We start from the raw sequence: 22,479 nt of genomic DNA, 5'->3' as shown, positions 1-22,479 counted from the left end.
CTATTTTATAAAGTTGTAAGCTTTTTTTATATGTAGAGAAGGGACTGCTGAAACGATATGGTTCACTTTTACAGTGAAGCTTCTTATAGTTTTTGGGAAAGGTTTTAGGCTATTTTATTTTTATTTAAAAAGTCGTTTGTTGGTTTTAAGCTATTTTTCTGCCCTTTTATATCCCTTTGAATATCCCTAGATACTAGAGATGCAGTTGCTTGTGGATTAGAAATTAGAAAAATATAAATTTAGATTTGGTTTCTTTTTATACATTAAATAATATTTATTTAACAACTAACCCCCCAGGTAAAAATATGAATGTGTGAGAAAGAAGAGAAACAGAGAGAGAGGGAGAGAGAGAGAGAGAGAAAGAGAGAGAGAGAGAGAGTGAGATAGAGAGATAGAGAGAGAGAGAGAGAGAGAGAGAGAGAGAGAGAGAGAGAGAGAGAGAGAGAAAGGGAGAGAGAGAGAGTTAATGCAAATACCAAGACAGTAAAATATATTTTAAATTTTGACCTTTAACTAATTTTAGTTTTTGGATTTTTTATAATTAAAATGATTGTCAAGTGTGTTACTTTTAAATGATAAATAAAAGAAACACACAATGTTTTATCGATTTTGAATGCAATTCTCTATAAATCACTACAATTGTTTGTATTTAATGCATTTATTATTTAATTTTCATAAAAATGACATGCACGGTATTGAACTGTTCAGAAAATTTGAAAATTCTTTTTCATCTAATTAAATAGTTGTCATCTTTTTAGGCAATATTTTTAACGATTTATCTTCTATTGTCAGTTATCTACCTATATATATAACATTATTTGCAAATTCACAGCCACTTTAATCTATTAATTTAATTAAGATTGTATCAGATTTATTGATCTGGATGAAAATCCAGATTCTGAACTATATAATGGACAAGAATTGGAAATTACAAGATGGGATAAAACTGCATGCCATGCAACAATAGGTACCACTTTAAGAATTTTTTTATCTTAAGGAATTTATGATACTCCAACTTTTTTTTGTTTTCTTTCACTTAGATGGCTTTTGAACTAGTTGAGCTTTACTTTGTATACCAGCCCATTATGTATAAGTAAGAGGGGGGATAAAGTGGTGATTACCCCCCCAAAAAAAAGATTACCCCCAAAAATCATTTCTATTAATTACCCCCAAACACAAACTGTCCCCCCCCAAAAATTTTATCCCCCCCCCCTAAATTAAAAAGCTTGGATGCCCCTAATACCAACATTGTTAAGCTTGATTAAAAGTATATCATGAGTAACAGCAAGGAATACTCTGATAACATTATCTCCATGATTTATAGATTTATTAATAAAATCAATTATTATAAGAATTACATTGTTAGTAACGTATCTTTGAGAAACCCAAACCAATTTTTATCAAAGAAATCATTGGCATACCAGAAATACAATAACATTCTGCAAATTAATTTTCAAAATAGAATTTTCAATTATTTATAAACCTAAAACTAAGTCATATTTTATCCTTTTACATAACTTATTCCTAATTTTTCAGGATCAACATCTCCATCAACATTATATCTTGGCCCTGCAGAATGCTATGCTGATAATGGTATACTATTTTTTTAATGTGTTTTTTTTTAAATACCTATGGTTAGATTTACTAAAGATGATTATGATTTTTACTAAAATTTTTATTAATTTCACATTAAAAGTAATTTAAAATTTCTTTTTTTTATACATGATACATTTCTCCCTACCCTAAAACAATTAGGTTCCCACCTCTCTCATTTTATTTCTAGGCACCAGACAGTTCCAAGAATCAATGACCTTTAAAAAGTTTCACATTTGTGATTGAGGAGAATTGGCCATATATCAACTGATTTAAGTTTCCTAGATGTCATAAAATAATAAATCTGTGTCTGCAGTTAGGGTCTGTATGTTGAATAGAATAATAACAAGAGAGGTGGGGTAAAACGCCTTCCCCCTCCCTCAGATTGAATAGGGTTAAAGACAACTGAAAAGGTTGCAAGCATGATTGTAAATTTTCAATTTATTCAAGTGCAATGTGGATAATAGCTAGGAAATAACATATCCCATCATAAGTCTAAATTATCATTTGGTTTGGCCAAATCAATTTTACCATATCTGTACATCTTTTAGCAATATCTGCTATTTTAAAGGGACTGTGAATGAGAAAATTTCTCATCTTGTCTTCTTGTGTGGCCTTCTCCCTACATATGGACTGCCGCTCCCTCCTGGCACTTCTTTTTATGTCTTGCTAAATTTGATTTTGACTGCTCCAATCCACATATGTCACAAGCCTTTCTGTCTCCCCTAGGTCTGGGTTGTCTGGGTTGATCTTCTCCCTCCCCATTCCTACATGACTTTCTGTGGCGGGCAAAATTTGATTTTGTGACCTCAGTAAGGCATTTATCACATTTTTTGAGATCACTACTTGAGGCTCTTAGGCCTCCACAGCCTCGGTTGTGGTTGACTAGTGCTCATTTAAGCTCAAAAATTGTTTCACATTTATCACATTTAAATTTGACTTTGTTATCAGATATCTCGTGGATTCTTTTGGTATGAATTGTAAGACCTGCTTTTGATAAAAAAAACTAATCCACATCCTTCATAATCACAGGTCAGAGATTCCTCTACAGCAGTATTTCTTTCTCCTCTTTATTCAGATGATCTTTTCCCCCGCTTCTTTCCCAGGTTTCAAGGTTATCAGATATTTTCCTTACTATTTGCTTCCAGATCTTTCTATCAGATGCCATCTGTCCTATCTTGGTATAATCAACTCCTGCGTCCTTGATTATTTTTTTCCATTATAGGATGGTTTTCCTTTTCTTTCCAGGTAATTTTTCTTTGTCCTCCAGGTCTTCTAACCAACCCAGAGTTGCTGCTTTGACCATTCTGTTGTCCTTCATTCTAATCACATGGCCAATCCTTTCTAATACTCTTTTCTCTATCTTTAGCCTCACACTTTTCACTCCCAGCTCGTTTCTTACATCCTGCATGTTTTTCTGTTCATTTTGCATCTGTATCAATGGTGGACCATTCTTTTTTGACCAGATGTTTCTGTACATTCTGTCCATCGTTTTCTGTAGCTGTTTCATCTCTCCTATCTGCCAAGTTCTAACCTGACAGTCAAATAGTAAAGTGCTTTCTACGCATGCTTCCACTATTCTTGCTTGCATCTTCTTTGACAATTTAGATCCTTTTAGTCATCTCTTTGTCTTTGCCCATGCTCCATTTGCTCTCTTAATTCTCTGTTTGATATCTTCCTTGTTTCCAATGTAAGATCCAAGCATCCTGATTTTCTCTCCTTCTTCTGTACCGAAAACTAACTATTCCTCTTTGTCGTCGTTATTTTTCTCTTCAAACTTGTTCATTATTTCTTTTGTAACCTTAAGACCTTCAACCAGTTCTTTCTTTCGGCCAACTACAGTGGTATCATCGGCAAAAAGAGATAGATCAATCCTGACTCTTTTAGCTTCAGAGTTAGGTTTTTCAGATCTATTACCTGGGAATGAGTTACCTGGGACAAACATAAAGGGGATACCCATCTCCACCCCCATTTCATCAGCCTTCCTCTTCCTCTCTCTCCTTGCGATCCTCATTACTGGTTGATGAAAAGCATTGAACAAAATAGGAGATGATAGCCATCCTTCCTTGAGGCCTCTTTCTGATGCCCAGGTAGAGCTTTCCTTCTCTTGATTTGATCTTATAGTGGGTGGTTTCATGGAGGTCTTGAAGTACCCTTAGACACCTCTCCCCCATGCCATATCTTTGGAGGATCTTCCAACAGGCTGGTCTGTTAACTCTAGGATAAGCTTTGCTAAGGTCCAGTAATTTTGCTACAGGCATCTCTTCTTCGTCAATCACCCCTCCTTCGGCTGTTATTCTTTTCCTGAGATCATCTGTATCTTCTTTAATCCTGATCATAATTTGCGTTGCATCAGCTGTGGATCTGTCCTTGTGAAAACCAGATTGGTTGTCATCTAGGAGGTTTAGTTGTTCAACCCAGATCCTCAATCTATTGGCTAGGATCCTGGCAAGGATCCTACTTGCAATTGACAAAAGACAGATTCCTCGATAATTTCCAGGGTTCTCAATGTCTCCCTTCTTAAAGAGTGGTATAACCATTCCTATTTTCAGGGCTGCCTCCCACTTGTCAGCTGAGTTGCAGAACATAAACTGGATTAACTCTATCAATTCTTGCAGAATTTCAGGTCCACCTTTGGTGAGATACGACAATCTTACACCATCCTCACCTGGGGCAGAATCCTTCATTTTCTTCATTTGTTCTACAATCTCTTCTCTTTGAGGAATTTCATCAAGCTGTTCACTCCATATTTTGGCTTCGTCCGTTTGGCTTATGTCTTCAATCTCCTCTATAACCTTGTCAATCTCCTCTGATGTATTTTAAAATCTGTCTTTGGACACTTTTTGGAAGTGTTCTTTAAACTCTTCTTTGGTTAAATTAATTGTGTTGGCAGTTTTGGTTAGACCTCTACCTCCTAGTTTTTTTAGATTTTTATAAACTTCAAAAGTGTCACCTCTCTCTCCAGCATTTTCACAGTTTGTAAGGATCTCATCCTCCTCGTCTCTCTTTTCAACTCTTTCCTTGCTTCTTTCAATTCCTCTATGATTGCAGCTATATTGTCCTCTAAATTATCTTCAGCTGCTGCTCCTGTTCTCTGTTGTTCAATCAAAGTATTCCGACTTTCTATTGCTCTGCTAATTCTTGCTCTCATTCTCTGGACTTCTTCATCCTTGTCAACCATCCAAGGATTCTCTATTCTTTTTTCCTCTCTTCCACAGACCTCTAGTGCTGCCTTGGTAACTGTGTCGGCGATTTTCTGCCAGTTTGTCTGTTCTCTGTTGTCTTCTGTTTGATTCTCTAGCAACTCTGCCACTTTCTGTCTGTATCTTAATTCTGTTTCTTCATTCCTCAAAGATTCCCACTTGATCCTGGGTATTCTTGCTTTCTTTTCTTCACTGTTGTATTTTTTCCATTTTCTTACCAAAGTTAGTTTCTTAGGTTTATGGTCAGAAATAGATGATTCCCCAACAGTGCTGACTCTCTTAACATTTGCATGCCTTTGTTCCTGTCTCATTAAAAATCCATCAAGTTCATACCATCTCCCTAGAGCTGGATGAAACCATGTTCCCTTGACCAGATCAAGACCTTGATGATTACTTTGCCTGATGCCAAACCTGCCAGAGATACCAGGTCTGTTCTCTCCACCCTCTATGTGAGCATTGAAATCCCCTCCAATAACGTGGATGTCCTCCCTGGCCGCCCACTGCTTATGTTGAAGGAGGATCTGTTTGGCTTCTTCAATCTTGGCCTCGTTATTTCCTACATTGACAGGTTGATATGTAGATATTAATACAGTTCTGTCCATTTTGACAGACACTGTTCTTTCATCTTGTCTCTTTTTTTGACCTTCTCTGCACCAAAGTTTTAAAAGTTCTCCCCTCAAAAGTATTCCTGCCCTAGTTGAATATATTATCGCTGTCAGGTTGTCATTTTCTCCCAGCCATTCCACTCCATTCCTGGATGCTCTTACTTCACTTAAAAGCACTGAATCCCAGTTGTTCTTTTCTGCTATTGATGCCACTGATTTAGCTTTTCTTTTGTTGAAAGTGCCCAGCGACATTTGTTGGACATTCCAAGTTATTATATCCAGATGTTTTTTGGTATTATCATTGGCTGTTCTTTTTTCTTTTCTTTTCTTGTATCTCCTTTCTCTTTTTGTTCTTAATCCTTCTGCTGTCTTATCCCTCGGTCCTGGATTGGGATAAATGGTAACCAATCTCCACTTGATCTCCCCCTCCCTTACCCCCTTTAAAACCCCTACCCCAAGAAGTGCCCAAGAGGGCCTACGCCAAGAGATTTTTAAAGAGAAGAAGAGTTTGGCTGTTTCTCTTCTCCTTTGTTGCCAAAAAAAGACGTCTGTTGGTATCCTCTGACTTGTCTTCTTGGCCTGCTGACAAATTTGCCACTTGCGTGTTCCCACTTCCACCAGCTGGGAGGTTTGGCCATACCGGAAGCAAAATTTCTCATCAAATTATCAAACCTTAACATCATCTCATTCATATAATATCAAAGATAGGGCAAAACTGTCTCTCGTTTCCTCAAAAAAACAGCTTTTTTAGTCATTTTTTACTATGTCCAAGATTGGGGAAAAAATTTCCGGACTATATAAATATGTAGTTAATTGTCTTTTTTTCCTTCTATAGCTAAAACTAAACTTTTTGACATAGTTCTCTATTTTTGCTAATGGTTAAGCTGACTTTTAACATAATCCATGCTTTAAACCAATGCATAGTTACTTAGAAATTGATAAAATAAGCAATATTTTTTATTGAATACCAAATACAATGACAAAGCTTGAAACAGGTATTTTATTAGTATCCAAGTAACCTTAGATGGCCCATCTCTCGCCCACCTTTAATTACAGATTTGTAAATTATAAAGGTGCAATATTTTTTTATAAACAGTCTGATAAAAAAATAAATGAATTCTCCAAAGTGGGTTATTTATTGTCCAACACAATAAAAAAGGATATTATTATTTTAAATAACTTCCAAGATTTAACACTTTGTAGAAAGTGAGATATTTTTTTGTCATTAATATGAATTTAAAATAGATCTTTTTTACCTAATTACTACGTTATTAAAAAACTAATTGGCAATTTTATATCATAAAATAATTCCTAACCAGTAAGTAAATTGTTTCAACTATATATGCCAAGTTCAGATTTTCCCTGTTTTTTCCTTTTTCCCTCCCAAAATACCATAAAATCAAGGCATTATTCCTGGATATTTTTGTTACTAGGACGTTTTTGGTTGATCAGTGTAGTGAAATGTGCTTAGAAAATATTAAGATTTGATAAGCAGATGAGAAATTTTTATGTTAACACTCCCTTTAAAATCTGATTATAACTTATCTGCAAGAAATGTGCTACTTTTTTTGCATGCTTCATTAGACTATTCAAATTTTTTTTAAAAATTTATAATTACCTAAAGATAAATAAATAAATAAAGATAAAAATCTTTGAACTAATTTAATCTTTTTGTGGCTATATTATAATTACATTATTTTATCATATTACATTTTTTAAAATAAAATTTAAAATAAAGTCAGCATTTTACTTTTTCCAGGTTTTTCTCTTTAAATTAATGAAAATGTGATATTTGTGTAAGAAAATTTGTTAATAAAACAAAATTTAACATAAATGAATATTTGATTTGGGTGATATAAATTAGGTATACATTCTGAACATCAAATGAAATACTTACATATAGTTATTTATTGAAGTTGAGCCAAAAAAAACTAGATAAATATTGAATTTCTAAAATATTGATTGGTATATTTGCTCATGAAGCTGTGGTGTGACTTATATACTTGAAAGTATTTGGTAAGGTAGTGAGAATTAGGGGGGTGTATAGAGGTGTATGGGTAAGACCCCTAGAGGAAGTATTAACCCTCGTTTTTGTTATGGTTGTTGCAGAAATCCTTTCTACTTCTAAATGATTTATAACATAGTAAACATAGTAGGCAAGATAAATAATTTCAGTCACAAGATTTATCAAAAGTTTACTTCAAATCAGGAAAATATTATCATGAAAGGTCTTACAACAAAACTGAAGTTTGTAACAATTTCTAACTCATTCTATTGAAATACTAGTTTTTATCAGCTTTTGCTACACTAGCCAGCTTTTTGAAGTTATTATAATAAAAAATCAGTCAATTGTATTTTTAAACAGCACTTGATGAAACTATCAGAAAATGTTTCAAATGAAGTTCACTAATTAAAATTATTTTCAGGAGCAACAGTACTTCATGAGCTTGCCCATTTGATTGGTTTTATACATGAACATAACAGGTTTGTATGGTAGTCAATCAAGTTAATAGTACACTACAAGGCTAGGCTATCTTAAGATTGAAAAGGTTGAAGTTTTTGCAATTTATTTCTAAACCTTGGGAATTAATTCAAAAGAAAACATTTACTATTGCTTTTGAAAACAAGAAAATTCAGCAGTTTTTCCGGTTGGGGGGTCATATAATATTTATAAGTTAATTATAATACTTTTAATACATTTGTTAGATAATTTTGATTATTAATAATGGTTTTGAATCCTAATCAACAAGAAATATTTAAAGTGCACTTTTATTTTAACTTTTCAAATAGATTCTTATAACTCAAAAATCCAAATAAAATTTTAGACCTGACCGTGATCAATTTGTTGAAATAAAACATGAATTGATGGATAAGAAATACAAAAACAAAATGATTATTAGAAATGCCACTCATGGAGAAACACATGAGGTAATATATAATTCTTAATTTATGCTTCTCTAAGCAATAACTAAAATACAATTTTTAATATGTTGTAAAGAATTTCTTACCAAAATATGAAATATTAATGTTTGAATATATTTAGACTCCATACGACTACTACTCCATAACCCATTATCCAGAAAGTGGAGGACATTGCAGAGATAATGAGACATGTATAATTGTCAAGGATCCATTTAGAAAATACTTCAATGACACTGGTTTGCTCAAACAATATCCTGTGAGTGATAATTTTAAGTCTAATCCTTATAGTAAAGTAACAGGATGTTTGTTTGTCTGTGTAATTGTATCTTTTTACAGGGTAGCTTTTAATTGGTTCTTGGAAGGTTTTTATTTATTTTGGGGAGGGTACCACCCCCCGTCCGTTTTTTTTAAAAATTTACTTTTTAAATCTAAAAAAAATTGGGTTATCAAACTCAACTCCCCCCTCCTTAAGTGCCCCTAGAGGCCTCTAGGAGTCATAGCTGCTAGTTATGAATATCTTAAGTTGATATAAAATTAATGGGACTGTGGTGAATGTAAAAATTTCTCATCTGATTATCAAACCTTTAGCTATACTGAAAATGTCAAGGATTTATTTTTTGATTTTGGGGCATTTTTAGAAGAAAAATCTTAACACTGAAAATCTTAACATTTGTGTTTTTTATAAAGTTTCTATATGGGATTACCCTAGAATCACTGCCCATTGCAGTAAGGAAGTCAAAGTTATCACTTACCTAATGGTTAATTCTTACCCAAGACCAGGTGCTTATAAATATCCCCTAAATTGGTTTAAAACTTAAACAAGCCTATTTTCAGAGCCAATTATCTCCAGTGGATGTGGTTGAGATTTCAAGGTATATTTTTTTAGATAGTGTTGAAAGGGTGAAGAAAGCAAAATATGACTGACTGATATGTTGTTGGAAAAATAAAAATCGTTTATCCCTCTAGCTCTGATAGGAGCTGGGATATTAGAGGTGTATCCCCTACTTCCCAACATACTAAGGTGCAGAAAGGGGTTCAATTTTAAAGGGTTAATTTGACTAAATAATTTAAAATGCCACAACACATATCACAGGAACCACAATTGAAAGATCCAAAAGAAACTTGCTAAAATAAACTTTTAAAAAATATTACATAATTAAAAAAAAAAATCATAATCTTTCATGTAATTTTATCGAGTCATAATTTTTTTTTACATACAATTATATTTTTTTATTTTTATTTCAGAGCCTATAATTGTAATGTGACTGATGAGATGAATGTAAGATATACTTTTTTTAATGAAATGATTTTCACTAGTGGTAGCGCTCGTGCCCCTTGCCTGCCTAGCAGCAGTCACTTAGCCTTGTAGCTTATAACTAACTTAATCTAATTTTTTTTTTTTTAAATTAGTGTTCTTGGCCAGAGTCATAGTTTTGTCAGAGGTTGGAGGGGGGAGTGTACCAAATTTTCAAATTTGAAAAAAATTTTGAAAAGATAACACCAAATTACTTATGAAATTAAAATAGGAATGATTTATTATTAATAATTACAAACCAAATTAATTATTTAAGGAGAGGTATGAGGAATACAAGAAAAAACTAGATGAAGCAGGTTATAAATATAATGTTTTTAACCCTTACAGACCGAGCCTAAATTCCCACCTTAAAGGGGGAATAAGGTTGAATATTGTAGATGCGAGATCTAAGTTTCAAATGAATTGAACGTACGGACATCACTTTTAAAGAAAAGCTTCACTTCTAGATTAATTTATCTAATCTTCATTATAAATATGTACAACAGAGATATTCACCTAATTTTGATTGACAGATGCCTCTAATTAAAGCTCTTACCTCAGGGGACAAGTTATTGTTATAATAGTCAATCCTTAGGCAGTTTTTATGCATTATTAAGCCTATTTATTATCAATATACTTCCATATATGGATAATATAGGCAAACCTATGGTAATTTATATGTGATTACCCAATGTTATATGTTTATATTGAAATATGTACCCATTGTTAAAATAACCATGTAACTATTTATGTAAACTAAGCATACCTAAAGCCACTGATCTATTTAAGCGCTCGCTTAACATACAGACATGAACAGACAGACTGCCAAATCCAAGTAATTAGTTATCTTTATAGCTTGCAATCACTAAAATCTTCAGTTATTTATAAATTCTTGAACTTATTGGTTCTCCTCTCTTCTCTCCTGGCTTAAAGGTAATATGACTTAGTTAATTTAGCATGCATTGTATAGCTTAGATTTAGGTTCCTTTGTATTTGGCATGAATTGTGCATAGGTCTTATGTTAGAGGCCTAACACTATGCACAATTAGATGTCTTGGACTTAGGCACACTCTTGTCCTACACTACTTATGTTTATTATCTCCTATCCTATAACTTTCACACTTAGCTAATTCACATGTATATATAAATACACTTATTTAACCTGTTTTCCTTCCTTTTTATACTTGATATACTTATATTATATTGATCTAACATCACAACCAACCATTTACTCTTAGTTTAAAGCACTATAATACCATGCGTGGGTATTTATTGGACTTCAACTGGAGTTCAACTAAATTCATATTATAATTGTGGGAGTAAAACAACAAGCATTCTTCACTGACACCGATTTTGAGAATGTCTATGGGTATTTCATTGAAAGTCTAATTTAAGTAGTACTCATAGAAGAGCGATCTCCATATACCAAGTTTTGGACAAGCGTCCCATTTGCACAACCAATATGATATCAGCACAAGATAACCGTACCATTTCATAGATTATAAATAACTTAAAGATATTGACATATTCAATTGTATAAGTCTGTTTATAGCTTAAAACCAGCACAACTCAATGTCTTTTTGCGTAAATAGTTTGGTTCCCTAATAACTCGAAACACCCCAGCATCTCACAAGGCTGTGTTGGAAGGTTGAATTAAAAAGCTTTTGTTCAATGATAAAGAGGAAACCAGTTAACATTTGATCTTGTACATTTTCTTAACATTATTGCAATTAGCAATGAAAAAATATATAAATTTTATTTTTAAAAAAACCTTGACAGGAGAAATTTTAAAAAGCATCTTATTTTTTCTCATTTATACATATTTAGATATGTAGGATAAAATTTTCACAAAAGATTAACTTATCTAGGAAATCTAGGAAATCTTCTTCTTGATGCATCAAAGGCAGGACTATTGGAGAAAGTAAAGGATTATATATCTTATGGTACTGATGTGAATTCAAAGGATAAAGAAGGTAAGTTACTTATTATATTTCTAATCTAATATCAATTTCTGCATGTCCAATCATTCAATTGTTCATTGACTGTTTATAACATCCTTCATCAATCTTGTTATTTTACTCTCTCTTTACATTTAAGTAGAATGCCAAAACATATTACTCAAGAACTAGTTGATGTATCTAACAATTACAAAGTGGCTTAGAATTATTTCTTTGTAAATTCTTTATTTTTAAATTTTAAATTAAAGCAGTTAGTGCAATTATGAGCAATTAATTTAATTGTCTTAAATTTCAGATGTTTCCCTAAACTGCCTCTTGAGCACTTAATCCCACCATATTTATGTAATTGAATATAAGAGAGGGAATTAGTTTTTAATTAGTTTTTTTTTTAATTTTTGGTCTGCTGTTTGGTTAGTTTGTATTGGTTAGCCCTGCATGGTTAGGCAGGGAGTAAGGGAGGGGACAATGGATCGAATATTCAATTTTTAGGAGTCTCAGACTTTGGGTACTGGCTTAAAGGGAATGTGCACGATTACAGCAGATTTTGGCTGACTTTGGGTACTTGCGCATAAATGCCTTGCTAACTAGCTGAGCTAGTTTTGAATATGCAGACAGAAAATTTGTTATTAATGGCTGGTTTTAACAAATATTTTTTCCCAAGAAAATGTCATTTCATGTATAGAAACTCTACTGTGATATTTATGTATAAATTAATCTAAGAACCGCTTGACTTTATGTGTCAGTTAAAAATATATGAGAAGGGTTTAGGTAGTTCTAAACAAGATTTTTCAAGTGATTAATTACAGAATGTTTACTACATTGTGATGTATTGATAATTTAATTTTCAAGTAAATGATTTTTTTCTTAGAATTAATTTTGTTCTAAATTAGGTTGCCATAATCCCTTTAAAATTTTGGTAATATTTTCTTGATAAATCTGGTTTTCATTGCTTTTCAGAGAATGCTCTTAAATTGAATTAATTGCCCATTGTCCCCTCCCTTACTCCCTGATGGTTAGGGCACCACAGTTGTAGGACCTTCAGTTTTAGGAATCCTCTGCAGACATTTAATACAAGAGTTATGGCTAACCTTCAATTTAACCCATTAGTGCCGAGCGCCACTGTTATGGGCCGATCGAGCTGAAAATCTCAGGGAAGCTTTATAATGGTAAAAACGGAAAACGTATTTTTTTGTTTTGCTCTAGTGGCGTGCACAGGAAAGTTGCAAAAAAACCCGGTTTGGCTTGGCCATAAATACCAACCAGGCATTATTACCCGTTTTGGGCGGTTTCTGCCGGCGTTAAAACCCGGTTTTGCTATAAAAACCCGGTTATTACAACCAAAAATTGAAAAATGTATTTTTTGAACGCCAAACACTTTTTAGAACTTTGATACGATCCGTAATTGAAAACTACATAACCTCATGTAATCTATAGAGCTACAAGTAATATACGAAGCGATTTATTTCAAATTTAGTGTTTCGGCTATAGGTGCCACCATTTTTGGGTAAAACAACCCGGTTTTGTTGTTGTTGTCAAAAAAGATCTATTAGTAAAACCAGGTAATAAAAATTTCAGACTCCAAATAGAAATGCCAAACCGGGCTTATATAGGGCGTAAAAAAATCATATAAAAAATAATAATTTAAATAAAACGAATTCACAAATAGATGAACTTGTCAATAAACTTTAGATTTAACGAAAAAAATCAGCGTCTTTACTATAAAAACAAAAAAGTTAGATGGGGTATTTTGAATTTTCATGATTTTCAAATTTTGTTGAGCTATATTAGCAAACGGAAGTAAGCAAAACTGCCTGCTCCAGGGGAAAATGAAAGCCAGGGTCTTAGAGGGGGGATTCATACTGAGAATGATGCAATTATGAAGCCGAAAACCGTTTTTTTTTTTCATTTTCTGGAACCGGGTTTTAATGCCCGGTTCGGCACTAATGGGTTAATTTTGAAATATTAGTAGGTAGAGGGGGGGGGGGGGTAAATATTTGAAGTACATTGAGGTAACAACAAAATTAACTGAAAACTTTGAGATAAAAGCTACAAATAATCATGGTTAGTTAATTTACCCAACTTATCCACCAATATATACTTATTACTTTTCTATTTCTCTGTGTATCTATAAATCTATCTAAACTACACAATATATAATAAATCTAATATATTTATATCTAGGATGGTCAAGTCTTATGTGGGCAGCAAGGAATGGAAACACTGAGGTTGTGGAGCTTTTAATACAACATGGAGCTGACATCAATGCCAAGAATAAATGGGGTAAGTTACCAATGCCAAGGATAATTATGGTTATTTACATATTATAATTATAATACTATATTTCCATCATATATATCTATTAATCTATCTTAATATACATTTATTACAAAATTATACTTTTCTATATATAGCTCCCTAAGTATCTATAATTCTACTCTAAACAACACCATATAAGCCATAATAAATCTAATATATTTATATCTAGGATGGACAAGTCTTATGTATGCAGCAAGGAATGGAGACTCTGAAGTTGTGAAGCTCTTAATACAACATGGAGCTGATATCAACGCCAAGGATAACAAGGGTTAGTTACATAATATTATTATAACATTATATTTCCATCAAATATATCTATCTATCTATCTATCTCACTATACATATATTACAAAATTATACTATTCTATATATAATATTCTATATTATGATATAATATTATATATCATAATACTATATTTCTATCACATATATCTATCTATCTATCTTAATATACATATATTACAAAATTATACTTTTCCATATTTATTTCCCTGTGTACCTCTGACTCTACTTGGGCCGGATATCCGGTATGGCTGGTTATCTGGCCGGATATCTGGTCATTTTCAATATCCGTCAGGATACCAGATATTAAAACTATCCGGTTAAATGATATCCGGCCGATTTTTGACGCCGGATATCCGGTAATTTGCTGGATATTGAACGTTGGCCAGATATCCGGCCAGAACCAGATATCCAGCATTAAAAATCAGCCGGATATCTGGTATCTGGCCAAAAAAGTATCTAAACTCTAAACTACACAATACATAATAAATCTAATATATTGATATCTAGGAAATACAAGTCTTATGTATGCAGCAAGGAATGGACACTCTGAAGTTGTGGTTGTCTTATTAGAACATGGAGCTGACATCAACGCCAAGGCTAATGATGGTTAGTTACTTAATATTAAATATCATAATACTATATTTCTATGACATATATCTATCTATCTATCTTACTATACATATATTACAAAATTATACTATTCTATATATAGCTCCCTGTGTATCTATAATTCTACTCTAAATTAAACAATATATAATAAATCTAATATATTTATATCTAGGATTTACAAGTCTTATCTGGGCAGCAAGGAATGGACATACTGATGTTGTAGAGCTCCTAGTGGAGCAAGGAGCTGACATCAAAGCAAGGAGTAAATGGGGTTAGTTACAAAATATTATTATTATATTAGTATATATTTATTTCTATCACATAAATATCTTTTGATCTATCTTGCTATACTTATATTACAAAATTTTACTTTTCTATATAAATTTATATGTGTATCTATAATTCTACTCTAAACTATATAATATATCTAATATATTCATATCTAGGAGATACCAGTCTTATGTTGGCAGCATGGAGAGGAAATACTGATGTTGTAAAGCTCTTATTAGAACATGGAGCTGATATCAATGCAAAGAGTAAATATGGTTAGTTAATTACATATTTACATCACATAAATATCTTACTACACATATATTACAAAATATATGTATATGAATATACATAAACTGTAAAATTATACTTTTCTATTTTTAACTCCCTGTGCATCTATAATTATATTCTAAATTACACAATATATTACATAAATAATATATTTATATCTAGGAGAGACCAGTCTTATGAAGGCTACAAAGTACAGACGTATGGATGTTGTGAAGCTCTTATTAGAACATGGAGCTGATTTCAATGCCAAGGATGAAATGGGTTAGTTACAATTATTAATAATACTAAAATTAGTAGGCTGTCAAATTCTTTTTATTAACTGAGATAATTGCTCTACACACTAAAAGATACTTTTTTTGTGAGTCTTACTGTATATAAACAACAAATGTATGTTTATCTAGGTGATACCAGTCTTATAGTTGCAGCAAACAAAGGCCACACTGATTTTGTAAAGATTCTTCTAGAAAATGGAGCTGATGTCAATTTACAGAATAAATATGGTGAGTTACACAATTTATTTTAAATGTATCTATCCATCTACCTTTTAATTCTTTATTAGAACATGGGGCTATTCATAGGAGAATAAATGTAAGCTCCACAATACTTTTATTGCATAATATTTTTATATATTAGACAAATGTATGTTTATCCAGGAGTAACCAGTCTTATGGCTGCAGCACAGAGAGGACACACTGATAGTGTGAAGATTCTTCTAGAAAATGGAGCTGATGTCAATATACAGAATAATGATGGTTAGTTACACAATTTATTTTAATTGTATCTAACCATCTACCTTTTAATTCTTTATTAAAAGAATTGTTAGCTACACAATACTATTATTGTATAGTATTTTTATATATTAGACAAATGTATGTTTATCTAGGAAGTACCAGTCTTATGGCTGCAGCAGAAAATGGTTACACTGATATTGTGAAGACTCTCCTAGAAAATGGAGCTGATTTACAGAATAAATATGGTGAGTTACACAATTTATTTTAAATGTATCTATCCATCTACCTTTTAATTCTTTATTAGAACATGGGGCTGATGACTATTCATAGGAGAATAATTGTATATAATGTTTAAAGATTAGACAAATGTATGTTCCTCTAGGAAGTACCAGTCTTATAGTTGCAGCAAACAAAGGCCACACTGATTTTGTAAAGATTCTTCTAGAAAATGGAGCTGATGTCAATTTACAGAATAAATATGGTTAGTACACAATTTATTGTAATTATATCTGTCCATCAATCTTTTAATTCTTTATTAGAACATGGGGCTGATTATAGGAGAATAATTGTTACCTGCACAATGTATGTTCATCTGAAAGATACCAGTCTTATACTTGCAGCATATAAAGGCAACACCTTTAATTTTTTATTAGAACAGGAGACAGAAAATTATTCTTAAGATACACAATACTATTATTGTATAATATCAATAGATAATAAATATGGATATGGATATATATGGTTAGTTACACAATTTATTTTAAATGTATCTATCCATCTACCTTTTAATTCTTTATTAGAACATGGGACCAGAATATTCATGGTTTAGCTACACAATGGGGATGCTGCTTTGGGGGTTTCTCACCACCAACACTGGATTTGTTTCCAAAAATTAAAAAGACTACACATTTAGTATATTAGTATAAAATATTTTTATATATAGGAGACAAATGTATGTTCATCTAGGATATACCAGTCTTATATGGGCAGCATGGAGAGGACACACTGATATCGTGAAGATTCTTCTTGAAAATGGAGCTGGTGTCAATTTACAGGATAATGATGGTTAGTTACACAATTCATTGTAATTATATCTATCAGGCTACCTTTTAATTATTTATTAGAACATGGGGCTGATGACTCTTCATAGGAGAATAAATGTTAGCTACACAATAGTTTTATTTTATAATATTTTTATATATTAGACAAATGTATGTTTATCCAGGAGATACCAGTCTTATACTTGCAGCATGGAATGGACACACTGATATCGTGAAGATTCTTCTAGAAAATGAAGCTGATGTCAATATACAAAATAATTTGGGTTAGTTACACAATTTATTTTAGTTATATCTATCAATCAACTTTTTAATTATTTATTAGAACATGGGGTTGATGACTATTCATAGGAGAATAAATGTTAGCTACACAATAGTTTTATTATATAATATTTTTATATATTAGACAAATATATGTTTATCTAGGAGAAACCAGTCTTATGCATGCAGCATTTCAAGGCCACACTGATATTGTGAAGATTCTTCTAGAAAATGGAGCTGATGTCAATCTAAAGAAAAATAATGGTTAGTTACACAATTTATTTTAGTTATATCTATCCATCAACCTTTTAATTATTTATTAGAACATGGGGCTGATGACTATTCATAGGAGAATAATTGTTAGCTACACAATACTTTTATTATATAATATTTTTATATATAAGACAAATGTATGTTTATCCAGGAGTAACCAGTCTTATGTCTGCAGCATGGAGAGGACACACTGATATAGTGAAGATTTTTCTACAAAATGGAGCTGATGTCAATAATGGTTAGATCCTTAATTTGTTTTAGTTGTATCTAACCATCTACCTTTTAATTCTTTATTAGAACATGGGGCTATTGACCATTCATAGGAGAATAATAGTTTTCTACATTACTTTATATAATAGTTATGAATTTACGTATTTTTATCTATCCTTCTACTTTTTAATTCTTTGTTAGAACATGGGGCTGATGACTATTCATATGAGAATAAATGTTAGCTACACAATACTTTTATTTTATAATATTTTTATATATTAGACAAATGTATGTTCATCTAGGAAGTACCAGTCTTATATATGCAGCATGGAAAGGACACACTGATATTGTGAAGATTCTTCTTGAAAATAGAGCTGATGTCAATTTACAGAATAAATATGGTTAGTTACACAATTTATTTTAGTTGTATCTATCTATATACCTTTTAATTCTTTATTAGAACATAGGACTAGGACAATCATAATTTAAGTACACAAAGAGTTTTATTTGGAGGGGAGGGGGGGGGGTTGTTCATCATTGGATTTGTTTCCAAAAAAATATAATAGCTACATAATTCTTTTATTGTAGAATGATTTTATATATTAGACAAATGTATGCTCATCTAGGAGAAACCAGTCTTATCATTGCAGCATGGAAAGGATACACTGATATAGTGAAGATTCTTCTAGAAAATGGAGCTGATGTCAATTTACAAAATATATATGGTTAGTTACACATTTTTTTTAGTTATATCTATCCATCTAACTTTTGATTCTTTATTAAAACATGGGGCTGTTGACTATTAATGGCTTTTTACACAATACTATTATTGCTTCATTTTTTTTTCCCAGGAGAAATCTGTCTGACAGATAGACCTACAGAAAATTTTTATTTTTATGTAAATTAGAATTCTCTAAATATAAATTTTGGTAGCAACAGCTGTACTTGGCAGGTCCAGCTGCAGCAATTGGTGGTCAGCAGGGCAATTTAAAATGTTATGTGAACTAATGCTAAAGTTTAAAATTTAATGTCACTAAGTAAAAAATTGCGTTCACAGGAGCTATGACCTGGAGAATTAGAACCTGCAGGATTTTACCTGGAACCTGAAATTGACTTGAATTTCTATATTTCATAATAGGATGTTCTATGATTTCTTTTATCTTCAAAAACAAATGAGCTACAGCTTGGATTGTGATCAGATTTTTCTACTATTACCATCCACCCTGTATATATCTGTTTAAATTTCATCTTTTCTGTCCAAACTATATTTGGTCAAATATTTAGTTGTGAATCTATCATGTGCATTATAGAAAATAATGTGTCTAGGTAGAACTGCACTTGACAAGGCAATTTCTGAAGGGCATTCTGAAACTGCAGAAGTACTCAGAGAAAATGGTAAGTCCTATTCTTGTTTAAGCCTCAGCTGTTGCAGGAAACATGTTTTCTTTCTCATTTTCTGTTTTCGCTCTAATACACTGAACCCTAAATGAGTTCTCATTGGTTTGTGGATAAAGAGAGGGTTGACCATCTTACAGTTGAGCTAGAGTGCTGAATGTGTATGTGGAGTTCCCTTTTTTATAGTTCTGGCTTGCTTCCTTACCCATATTATCAAGCAGCCCTTATCTGTAGGTCCCTTTTGTACCTATAAATTGGCTCCTGGTAGATAAAGAATAATGTGGTTTCTTAATTTTTAGAGGGCCAGACAATCAGACAGACAGATAAAAAAAAGAGTGTTGAGGCTACAAATTGACATTGACAATCTTTTTTGTACTAAATTCTTCTAAAATTCTATTCTTTATGCACCAGGATCTATTAATAATTTTGTGACACTTTGGTAACTTTAATTGGTCACAATGACCACTGACAGAAATACAGATATTAATATCTACATTCTGTTATTTTATTTAATTTAATGTACATGAACTCTCAAACAATTAGAATTGAGAAGCCTTGAATAAAGCGAAATATATTTTCTACAAAGAAGTGTGTTCTTACTGTGTAGTTAGCTCTAGCCGTGAGTTTTTTGTAATTTAAATATGTAATGAATATTTCAGGAGCTAAGAGAGGAAGTGATGTTGAGTAACTGAACAACAATAAAAGTAAGTAAATCATGACCTAAATTTGACATATGCAATTAGCAAGAAAAAAAACTTAAACTCTTTAATCATTCAAGATGAAATTCCATACTATGTTTAAACAAAGATTAATGTACAAAATCCCCACATCCTTTTTTTATTCATTTTCTGTTGTAGAATATTTAAATCTATGAATAAGTTGGGCCCAGCAAATCTTTTTATGTCATTGTTTTATTTCTTATTTTCTTATGATATTCAATGTTAATACTTCAGAATTGACAACGGCAGCCGATAAAGATCCTTCACAGAACATATTTTGGGTCATGTGAAGTAAACAAAGTAGAAGGTTTCGTCATATTTTCACAGAAGCTTTTCTGCTCTTTGTAGCCCCTGCGGTGGGCTCTTACCCTGAAGGACAATTACCTAATTTAACGTAACCTAACCTGAAATAACCTTTTAAAACCTACTGTGAAAATATGGTGAAACCCACAACTTTGTTTCCTTGACATGACCCCATATTTTTTTATTAACTATATATATTACTATTTACTCAATTTCTAGTTACAGACATTCTCCCTTAATGTAATAATAGTTATTTCTAGCATCATATTACAAACAGCTTTCTGCAGATATAAAATGTACAATTATAAGATTAAAACCAGTTTTTTTATTCTATGTTTTCAGCATCTTGGGCCATAAATAAAAATGGTTTTAATCTTATGATTGTACATAATCTTAGTAAATAGGATATAATACATTGCTTGACATAAATTTTCATAAAGATCAAACTAAACCACCATCCGAGAAATTTGTGTTCCCTGATAGTCTGATTATTTTAAATTTAGAAAAATCACACATCAATGTAAGATCAAAACATCTCTGAAGACAAAGTTTCAATATTCTTAATTTATTGAAGATAATAATCTAGTTTACTGACTAATTGTCTTGTTGAATATCTTAATTACAATAAGGGACTGAGTGTCTACTATACATGATATTTGAAGCAAATTGGCATGAATTTTGACTAAGTAATAAGAATTTAATATTAAAGATATAATTTGGTCCAGTTTACTATCAAAATGATCTAGATTTGTACGTATTAGAAACATGAGATATTTAAATAAAAATAAAATACTTTGAATTAAACCAATGATATTTATACTTTCAAGATTCTGCCAGTTTGTTTTATTATCTGTTGAATATATATTTTGTATCCTATAAGAGGTTAACTCACAAATAAGATATGAATTTTAAATATTTATTCAAATTGTTTTGTGCATGTTTGGACTCTTCAGATGTCAATGTAAAACTAAAGTTTAAAATAAATTTAAATTTAAAGGATTTTTACAAATATTTTTGAAGATTTTTTGTACATACTAATTAAAAAAAGTTTGTATCGTAAATATATTCAACAGTATCATGTTGTATTTTACTATATTTCATATATATTATATCATTATATATACTTATGTTGATTTAAAAAAAGTTATTGCAAAGAAATTTAAAACCAGCCCAACATCTTTAGTTTTAAGTTTGCTGTTTCTATCCAACTCTCTTTTACATGAATGCATTTTTTTATACTAAAACCTGACCATTAAAATATTTTCTAATAATAATATAAAAAATTTTATAAAAAAACTTATCCAATTGTCAGGATATTAATGTTTTTTCCTATTATTTCCAAAGATCTTTAGACTTTTGAAAAATTCCTATTTATTTGCAATTATTTTATCTAAACATTATATAGCTAGTTATTTACAGATATAAAAATCATTATAACATATTGTTTTAGTAAATAAGTTTATATTTTATTAATTTGTATCAATTCAAATTTAAAAATTTTTCTTCTTATAAATTTTTAAAAAGTGATTTTTTGATTCAAGTTTAATCTAAAGCAATATTTCAAAATAATTATAGATTTGGATATTTGAAACTTTTGATTATTAACATTTATTATAATGGATTAATTAACCTTGATATATAACCAATAAAATTATTAGCATTCAATGTTTTAATTTTATGATTTTAATTATCTTCTAATTTAATTTACTTTGTATGTCTGTAAAGAGTTTTCAATAGCTACTTATTTATTATTCTGTTTATGTTATTGAAAGTTTTCTGCTTCCGCTTTATTTTATACAATCGGCCTTGTCCCTAGGATTCTAGGAGCACTATTTATTTTGATTTTAGAAATAAGTAAAAATTTAGGAGAACCTGATTGGTTCAGAGGTTAGTGAGATCCTTTGGTACAAACAAACAGACAGACAAAATTGTTCTACTTTGTATTATAGACTAGCAGTTATGCACCTATAAGCCTCTAGGGACACTTAAAATGGAGACACCCTCCCCATAAATAGTTAAAAACCTTTTCTGAATATATAAGAATCTTCATTGTAAAGGAGAACATATCAGTTCAATGGTTAGCGAGATCCTTGGCTACAGACAAAAAAAGCTTAATATTTTATATAATAGTATTATATTTCAAAAAAGCCTTTATAACTTTAACAACATTGTTATTACATAAA

At 31.2% G+C, this 22,479-nt stretch overlaps 1 protein-coding gene and 1 long non-coding RNA gene across 2 annotated transcripts in view; both read left to right on the top strand.

The window, feature by feature from the left end:
* Positions 1 to 17,912, top strand: part of LOC145330864 (uncharacterized) — a 43,450-nt gene extending 25,538 nt beyond the window's left edge. Inside the window, exons 11-32 of the mRNA XM_080175526.1 lie at positions 860 to 967; positions 1,537 to 1,593; positions 7,828 to 7,885; positions 8,227 to 8,329; positions 8,445 to 8,579; positions 9,158 to 9,195; positions 9,569 to 9,602; positions 9,895 to 9,934; positions 11,486 to 11,590; positions 13,757 to 13,855; positions 14,061 to 14,159; positions 14,684 to 14,782; positions 14,958 to 15,056; positions 15,232 to 15,330; positions 15,509 to 15,607; positions 15,748 to 15,846; positions 16,000 to 16,098; positions 16,230 to 16,322; positions 16,460 to 16,558; positions 17,044 to 17,142; positions 17,303 to 17,401; positions 17,821 to 17,912. Of these exons, the coding sequence (XP_080031652.1) occupies positions 860 to 967; positions 1,537 to 1,593; positions 7,828 to 7,885; positions 8,227 to 8,329; positions 8,445 to 8,579; positions 9,158 to 9,195; positions 9,569 to 9,602; positions 9,895 to 9,934; positions 11,486 to 11,590; positions 13,757 to 13,855; positions 14,061 to 14,159; positions 14,684 to 14,782; positions 14,958 to 15,056; positions 15,232 to 15,330; positions 15,509 to 15,607; positions 15,748 to 15,846; positions 16,000 to 16,098; positions 16,230 to 16,322; positions 16,460 to 16,558; positions 17,044 to 17,142; positions 17,303 to 17,401; positions 17,821 to 17,912 (1,952 nt within the window). The remainder of the gene's footprint in view (positions 1 to 859; positions 968 to 1,536; positions 1,594 to 7,827; positions 7,886 to 8,226; positions 8,330 to 8,444; positions 8,580 to 9,157; positions 9,196 to 9,568; positions 9,603 to 9,894; positions 9,935 to 11,485; positions 11,591 to 13,756; positions 13,856 to 14,060; positions 14,160 to 14,683; positions 14,783 to 14,957; positions 15,057 to 15,231; positions 15,331 to 15,508; positions 15,608 to 15,747; positions 15,847 to 15,999; positions 16,099 to 16,229; positions 16,323 to 16,459; positions 16,559 to 17,043; positions 17,143 to 17,302; positions 17,402 to 17,820) is intronic.
* Positions 17,913 to 18,180: 268 nt separating this feature from the next.
* On the top strand, positions 18,181 to 20,433 carry LOC145330319 (uncharacterized). Its single transcript, XR_013883369.1, has 5 exons — positions 18,181 to 18,280; positions 18,506 to 18,604; positions 19,206 to 19,274; positions 19,934 to 19,978; positions 20,228 to 20,433. It is a non-coding gene; the product is annotated as an uncharacterized LOC145330319 (long non-coding RNA).
* Positions 20,434 to 22,479: the final 2,046 nt, after the last annotated feature.

The sequence above is a fragment of the Acartia tonsa genome, chromosome 10 (assembly GCF_053477335.1).
Source record: "Acartia tonsa isolate MP-2025a chromosome 10, ASM5347733v1, whole genome shotgun sequence".
In the NCBI taxonomy this organism is placed as follows: Eukaryota; Metazoa; Arthropoda; class Copepoda; order Calanoida; family Acartiidae; genus Acartia; species Acartia tonsa.
Note: the sequence above shows the minus strand (reverse complement) of the source record. Positions and strands in the feature narration are given on the sequence as shown.